This window comes from Bolinopsis microptera, chromosome 3, assembly GCF_026151205.1.
Source record: "Bolinopsis microptera isolate Bmic1 chromosome 3, MBARI_Bmic_1.0, whole genome shotgun sequence".
Taxonomy (NCBI): Eukaryota; Metazoa; Ctenophora; class Tentaculata; order Lobata; family Bolinopsidae; genus Bolinopsis; species Bolinopsis microptera.
The window spans coordinates 9,257,379-9,265,751 of NC_087074.1; the positions used below are offsets into that span (position 1 = coordinate 9,257,379).

General features: G+C 36.7%; 1 protein-coding gene across 1 annotated transcript; it reads right to left on the reverse strand.

The window, feature by feature from the left end:
• Window positions 1-24: 24 nt before the first annotated feature.
• LOC134812270 (uncharacterized) lies at window positions 25-6,193 on the reverse strand. The gene is made up of 14 exons (XM_063819601.1): window positions 6,077-6,193; window positions 5,757-5,904; window positions 5,421-5,583; window positions 5,136-5,283; window positions 4,759-5,019; window positions 4,406-4,591; window positions 3,971-4,124; window positions 3,486-3,672; window positions 3,186-3,318; window positions 2,844-2,986; window positions 2,333-2,510; window positions 2,018-2,160; window positions 908-1,020; window positions 25-749 (listed from the first exon to the last, which is right to left on the reverse strand). Exons 1-14 carry the CDS (start codon window positions 6,129-6,131, stop codon window positions 629-631), a joined length of 2,133 nt encoding a protein of 710 aa, XP_063675671.1. The 5' UTR covers window positions 6,132-6,193; the 3' UTR covers window positions 25-628.
• Between the last annotated feature and the right edge of the window lie 2,180 nt (window positions 6,194-8,373).

The window sequence follows — 8,373 nt, forward strand, 5'->3', positions numbered from 1 at the left end:
TCTTGTCAAGTTCAAAAACATGGTCGGTTTGTGAAACTGAAATTAATGACAAGCATTTTAACAAATGTAATCATTGAAACAAATATGATCGTATTCGTAAATTCTGGAAAAATTGATTTCATAATTGACTGCACAATTTATAAATAAAGTGAACGAAATTAAATGTTAATATAAAATGTCTTCAGCCCGTGATATGTAGAGTTGACGAGAGAATGCAGTTGCCAAGGCCAAGGAGAATTGCTGTTGTCCCTATTTTCTTATATTAGGCTGAGCTCATTTCACAGACCTTTTTATTTCAGTTCCACTGACAAAGACCAGAACTGTTAATCAATGATCACATGTTCAAGAATATATTCTTGATTATTAAAACTTACAAATGCTACATTTGCTCTAAATCTTAGACCCTGACTCTTCCGTCCTAGACATTAAGACATAGCTATCCATCATGTTCTCCTTTCCATGCTGCTGCCATGATACTATGATAGTGAACTTGGCATTTTCTCTCACGTTCGAGCATTTCATCGCCACTGTTTTCTCAAATTTATGAAATAAAATGGTATAGATGGTCCACTGAGAATGGTTTCCGAGAAAAACAACTTACTAATATTAGACTGAGAGTGTGTTATTGTTAGAAGTGAAAGTTTCCAAACTCTTCAGCCATCTTCTTGATCATAAAGTATAATGCAACAAGTAGTAGTACCATGATTACTGCCACGTTTATCTTCGTTGTCTTCGGTATTCCCATCCACCTAGCGTAGAATTATATAGTTTAATCAATTCCTCAAAATTGTGTACTTAATTCGAGATATGGTTTTAACTTCTAAGTAAGAATTAAGATAGAGATATTGGGGGTCTGACTGCATTCGGACCGATTAGTACTTAGCCACGAAATTGAGACATTTCTTACTTGGCTGGAATGAAGATAATGAGTAATCCCATAGCAATGCCGAGTAAGCAGATCCCCGTCACTGATATCAGTATCTCAGCGTAGTGCTCCGGCCACTCCTTCCTTGTTATCATCTGATATATGTAGTTACATTAAGTACATTTTAAGTAACTTTTCATAATGTCGATGGTCGAGTCAACACGTTTAAGGACAGTGTCTGCTGCTGGCTGCAGAGCTCGTTAAATGTGTAAGAGACTCGCAGACAAGAACTAAAAGTCGAGATTGCTTGACAATGACAAGTGACATTGAGGAATATGATTTTAATTTTGATTAAATTTTGTCCGACATCCAAGCTGATTCCGGTTTCGGCCAAAAAAAGTCTTTAACTATCGGTTTTGTTGACACATGTTGTGTACCTCTTTCCCCGCGCGGTTTTGTGCTTGATCCAGCTCCAAAGCTACCAAATACCGGGTATGAATCAGGAAAACTACGTAACAAAAATGTCAACCGTCAAATATAATATTTATTTCCCACGAAATCCGGGAGCCATTCATGCATTTGTTAACTATTTCGTATACACGGTTAATAAGTTTACCTTTAACCTACTCCGTCGATTTTGAGAAAGTTTCTTGAACAAACTATCAAGATCCTGACATTTTCATTAACTTTAAAAGCGCCAAATTTTAATTGTTTTAACTACTTAGATTCTGACTGGACAAATACTGGACAAGAGAATATCCAGCACGTGCCGTGTAATTACTATTATAGGATCGTGTTCTCGTGTCATAATTGATTAGGGTCCGAAAAATAGGATACAAAATCGTTAACCTTCTCAGTTATAAAAACTTTGGCAAGCTTCAAGACATTTTTCGGAAACTTCCTAGACACCCTTCCAGACTCCTGGATACAATGCAGAAAACTCTAACTCGACAATCGACTGGTGCAGTCAGATCAAGGAGGTGGTCCGCAGATTGCGTGATGAACTTGAAGATGCCTACTTCTAAACTTATCAATAGGTTCAATAGGTTCAGTCAATGAAATTTATAAATATCCTCGAATTAAGGAGCCGAAGTTCAAGTATTACAACAAGAATTAACACTGGTGTAGAGAAAGTGAAAGTGAAATTATTACCGCAAGTACAGTGAAAGCTCCGGATGTTTGTCGACAATTACATCGTATAATCGGATCATCAGAGAATTTATCAAAGGTAGTTTCGCAAATTTGTGTGTTCCACACCCCCAGTAGTGATTTGTCCTTCAGTATTGTTTTCTGGTCTGCAGAGGGATGATTTGCATGTGAATATTAATTTTGTAAACAATTAAATTTGGGTCCGTTTACCTTAGTCTAATTGCTTCTTGATCACCGAATTAATTGTCTACTAAGGTTGAAAATCTTTAACATGTATAATGTATAATAGGACCTATAACTATTAATTAGGTATCTTACCAACAAGGCCGTCTGCGCTAATGGTTGACTTGTCCTTATCCCAAACTTCCCCTTTCTCTTCCAGATATCTATCACGTGTAGTGTTCGTCTCATACAGTGCACAAACATATTTTATTTGGTATGTCAGCCTGGACTCGTTCCATATCGCATTGAACATCCTGTCCTTACTTTTGTACGCCTGAAGAACACTTTCGGTAACTCCTATGACCGCTTATTAATGCTTTTCAAACAAAGTTACAACGAATTCTTCATGTAGTGCATCCTGGGTTTGGACAGGATATTTATGTGAAATATTTGTCATCAGCAATTTTTTTAATTTGTCAATCGGCAATTTGTATTTTCGATAATTTTGTTGATATAAGCGGGATATAAATGCTTCATTTCATAATGGTCGACTGGTGACTGAACACCATCATCAATCAGAATCATGTGAGAATTGATGCAATGATGGAGATTGCAGATATAGAAATGACGTAAACTGCACGCAGGTTAATCAATAAAGCTATCGCACCGTGTTGTCGTACAGCTCAAAGAAGAAGTTAGTGTCAGTATTGTTGGGGAGCCCCTGCACATTAAGATCCACAACCATGCTCGCTATTGTCTGTACATCATCCTGGGGCTGCTGTTTGCCAGTCTTGTAGTTCTGCAGGGTTTCTGAAACAAGATTCGTGATAAAAACTTGTTACTTTTAGTCAATGCAACAAGTTTGAACTTTGTTACATGAGTTGGATAAAATTTGGGATTTTGTGCATATTCAAAATTTGTTGATACTGCAGATGATATGATAAATAACATATCGAAAATAGTATTTTCGTTAACTAATTTTCCCCCCAAAAATGATATGGTCTGATACCGTTGAACTCATGAGCAGGAAGTATTTCAGTCTCATGAGGGAAGAAAGTGTCGCTGTTTAGGAAGATTAGTGATAAAGAAACGTTATCCCTTCTCGAACCGTCTACTAGTCTGTCCAGTTCGTTCCTCATAATCTGGTGAGTCATAGTTACTTGTAAGAAATAGTGAATGCATGATATCATGGTGATGATCCTTGATTTATCTCTACCTCTCCACTGCTCTATCTAATATTTTTTATATTATCAACTCATTTCTCAACCCCACAATTATGACTTACAAGTTTGCAAAGAATGATCCCTACCTTCAAGAAACTGAGACGGTCGTTTTCACAGCCGGTAATCATATCATGGAAGGTGTTTCTACAGAACTTGTGCATGTTGATCACCGCCAGCATGTCTTGAAGGTGGAATAGTCCGATGTTGTCTGACAAAATGAGAACTGTCTTGTTTTCTACCCGGGGGACAACCTCTCTTAATAGCTCCATCATCCTGAGATATTATTCTGTTACTGAGCCTCTGTTAGATCGCAATATAAACAGTTATCTCTGATGCAGGTATAGAGATTCTGTTAGATTGCAATAACGGTTATTTCAGTGGCATGAATCATGATGCAGGTTAAATTAATTAACTTCGTATTAGTGGCGCGTTAAAACATCAAAGATAATAGGTTTGTTTACTGAAAAATGCATACACACAGCATAAGTCATGATGAAGATCAGAACATTTACCCAGCACACATAAACGCAGTGATAACGATAATAGTCAGTTAAAATTTAAAAACACGTACCAGAAGCAGGAAGGGTCGTTATGACAAGAGTGAGATTTAGAGATGAAAGTGAGAGTGTCTAACACTGCTATCGCTGTTTCATAGGTCACGTGACCGTCCCCTCTCCTCGTTATTGTGTTGAGGATATCATAGCTCAACAGTAGATCCCCCTTCCCTGGGTTAATCGTGTTTTACTTTAACTCTATTTAGGGAAAATAATATATATACTTACAAAATCCATTTAGATAATGTGGATTGCATGTACTTGGAGTACTGTGAGTAGATATTCATAAAGGTCATTGTTCATGAAGACCAAAGCACATATGCTAGGCCCCATGCCCCGAACTAACTCATTGTTCAGTGTTCATTGCATGGACCCTAGCATAAATGTCCTTTTATAATCATGAAATTGTTATACACGCAATTCAGCTGTAAGATGTCTCCCAAGTCTCTTACCAATGTTTTGGCTTTCATCTGCATGCTGAAGTTCAACAAAGTCCTGACGGGTCTGATCTACATTAGAACTGGAGCTTGAGTCTAAGATTGTCTGTAATCTGGCTGTTAGCGAGGTTTTAACACAGTCAGTCGTGTCAACTTCTTCCCAAGTATTATTGGCAGAGCAAACTCTTCGTACTTTGAAACCTGGTAGGTAAGGAATGCCGTTATGTGTGGTATTTATTTTATTTATTAAACAAAGCGTTAGCGGAGCAAAACTAAAAAATTACAGCAATATTAATCAAGCACTGTTTATGTTAAAATCCAAAAATTTCAGAAAGTCCTGAATTTTAAACAAATCTATATCGACTGACTGTCATCATATTGGCAAGGAAGTTCCTGAGCTGTTGTAGATACTAAAGAAACAGGCCAGGTGAAGGAGCCGTAAGGAGTCAGAGTGACTGATTTAGGACAATAAAGGTAGGCAGAGCAGACTGTGCTACCACAGAAGTCCATCATCTTCTCGAAATCAGTGCAGATTTTTGTCATTCCAGTTCCATAGCTAGTTTCTTGTGTAGAACAGCTTAAACATTTCTCGTTTGCTATGTTTATGTGATACCCTTCTGAACACCTGCCTGTGGTAGATATAAAGTATCATTAGGGAGCGTAAATTCATCAGATTCATTATTGCAGGACAGTATACAAATTTTCTCTGAAGTACTTTAGTTGGTGATTAGCAGTTAGCATTTACCAGATATGTAAATCCTTTCACTGAGATCTGATATTGAGGTAAAATCCACGTTTATTTTCTCTGACATTTTTGTCTTGTCCCCCTCTGATATAGTTGAATCACTGAGATTCCAGGCTGCTGATGGGAATCCATCTATAAAAACTTTTAGCTGAAAGTGAACAAAATGTGTAAATTGAAAACATTGGAACTATTGCATGATTGCAATTTTGATAGAGGACTGACTTCTAAAACTGACAGAGAGCATTTTGAACATTATTGTTAATAATATAAACAAAGTCTACTAACGTGGTCTTCATGGAAAGCGATGGAACAGTCGTAAGAGTCATCACTATCGTCACCATTAGAAGGCATAGAATCGTACTCTATCAGTCCACCTATAGCTTGGGAAGCCTCAGAAACTAATCCAAAACTGAGCTTCTTAGTGCTTCTTTCCCAAAACAAATCAATTCTGAATAGATATAATTTCAACAAGAGTACTTGGAATAACGAAATTCCTATTTACAACCCGTTGAAAGTCTAATGGTTATGAATTAATAATGCAATAAGCATATAAAATCAAATATCACAATTGATAAAACAATTGTTTACGAAGATAATTAAATTCGAAAGCTAAAGTCTCACAAGTTTGAGTCAGTGATAGAGTCCTTGAAGTGAATGAGAGTTTTCCCCTGACTCTGCTCAGGCCGTAGGATAACTACAGAGTCGGAGAGGTTTACGTTTTTACACACTTTATTCAAACATTCTTTTACCACCAATTCAACACACAATCCTGAAAATCGAAAGATTTTTAAAAAACCTGCTAGATTTGCGCTGGACATAATTAAGGCTATTAAGAGCACATTCATAATTATCATCGTTCGATAGCAATTCTAAATTAATGTGGTATAAGATATGAATCACCAATTAAAAACTTACTGACAGGTTACGATTTCCAGCTATACCTGATTTTCCGATAGTGCTAAGAATGAAACAAAACCATAGCGGTGTATGATTCATGCTCCATCAGGGACTAATTCATTGACAGTGTCACATGTCACATTGGTTTTGGGTACCTTAAGGATAAAATAGCTGTATACGCCTAGAAATAGCTGTAAGAAAGTTGTGCCCTGTCTTATCCAATCTACATCAAGCTACCATCGGAAGATTACGAACGAAAACCAATAAAAAACTAATTTTGTTTACAATCGGTCACTTGTCAATAGTCAAGGCATGTACAGGTCATTCGGCGAATTTTCTTTGAAATAAAATGATGTATTTGTGTAACAATTTGAAAGTTTATTGATAGAAAAAAAATTCACAAAATCAAACAATAAAACCAAAGCTTTTAAACTGAAACGATTTCTAAAACATCAGTGGGTAAAACTGGAATAAAAAAGCTTATCCCCCATCAAACCACGACAATCTCACCCGTACCTTATAGTATAAGCAGTATCTCAGTATCTGCGTATACGTTATAAGCAGACAGGATTAATTAATACCTCACAATCTACTAATGGCGTAATGGTGTTGGTAGTATGCGCCTACATGCTGGTGTGTACTGCTCTCATACGTGTAGTAGTAGACCATATAGCGTACAGTCGCAATATAACGAGTCTAACTGATCTAACGTATACATCTCATGAATAAATCGCCACAATTGAGCTTTTAACGACTTGTTATCTACAATTTAGTGGCTCCTATAAAACTGTTATAAAGTATATGCCGCTCGTATAAAGCTGTCGCCCTGTGTAAAAACGCAAAGAATGAGCAAAGAAAAGCCAATCTAGATAACAAAAGGGTGGTTTAGGAGCGTGCTGTAGCTAAGAGGGGGAAGCTACCTGGGCTCTCTCTCTCTCTTGCTGAGCCCTTTGAAAGTGTACAATGTCTAGCTTTATAACTAGGGTTTGCAATACCCGTGTGTCTAATGTCGGGCGTTAGTATCGAATTTACTACTGTAGACACATGCATGTCGCACATAATAGGTAGAGCAACAGATACTGGACGAGAGCGGATAACAATAGGCACTTAGATACTTAATGAATAGGCACTTAGGCACTTACGAAACGCTTAACTGTAATATACGGACTTGGCTCCCAAAACTCGAGATAATTACGTACGCATAGCCAGCTGATCTGCTTGGCTTCAACAAGTTAACCTATTTCTACAGAAATGTCTAAGATGTGCACTGGACTGAATAGTGAATACTACTCCAGGGAATTTCTAAAGTAGAGACTCGATTGATTGGGGACTGGCCCATAGAACCAAAAAGTTCTTACTCAAAATATTACATAGTTATATTAGCTATTAAAATCCACATACTAAGATACTGTGCATTGAATACTTATACTCGCAATATTACAGCTCAGTGCTCCACAGTCTTTATTAGAAGCAAATCGAACCCTGAAACAGTAAATAGGAGAACAATTTGAACGAAACAATTATAAATACTTTCAATCCCTCTTGTACAATACAACTAGATTTCTAACTGGATCGGATCAATCGTTTAACAGATGAAGTAATAAACGATTCCAGTCGACCAACAAGTTAATGGTTAAGTGGCTGAACGATTCTTCTAAATTTCGATTATATTCTGACGTCAATTATTCATTGTGATCACCGCCCGATGCAGTCGATTGTACAGCTTTTAATTTCCTAATTGGAATAATTTCATTACCAGTTCGATTAAAGGCCATTGGGAAACTATAAAACCATACCAGTATGACTTGATCGAAGAATGATATTATCGTCCAGGAAATTGAATACTGCAAAAGAGGTGAAGCAATTTCTCAACCTATTTAGAGACTAGATCAAGCTACCACGGAAAGATGACGAATCAAAACCGATAAAAACTCAAAAACTGATTAATCAGAATTCTGATACGACAATTGCGCCCTGTAAATCACGAAATTCTGTTTCATGAGCTTCAGTTCACATAAACTTATATTATTAATTTACATTATTAACTTATATCGTAAAATTATTATATTGTTAAAGTCATATAGAGTTACAAATTATATTAGTATATTAATAGAAACCTTTACGTAGGCCCGTTACGATAACCAATGAAAGCATGAAGAGTAGTGAGAGCATGATTCATGAAGACTGATTATAAAACCATACTTGAAGCGCGTTACTATTAACGCGTGATCAAAAGTTCCCATTTTACAAATATGGAAGGTAAAATTATTTTCTGCTTATCAGAGAAAATATATGTGTAGGGATCTAGCACTGACCACATCTGATCTGGACTTGCTATTCA

Coding starts and splice junctions, on each gene's coding strand:
- LOC134812270 (XM_063819601.1), bottom strand. CDS start 6,131: ATGAATCATACACCGCTATGGTTTTGTTTCATTCTTAGCACTATCGGA. Junction 5,905..6,076: donor TAGCACTATCGGAAAATCAG/GTATAGCTGGAA, acceptor TTCGATTTTCAG/GATTGTGTGTTGAATTGGTG. Junction 5,020..5,135: donor TGAAAGGATTTACATATCTG/GTAAATGCTAAC, acceptor TATCTACCACAG/GCAGGTGTTCAGAAGGGTAT.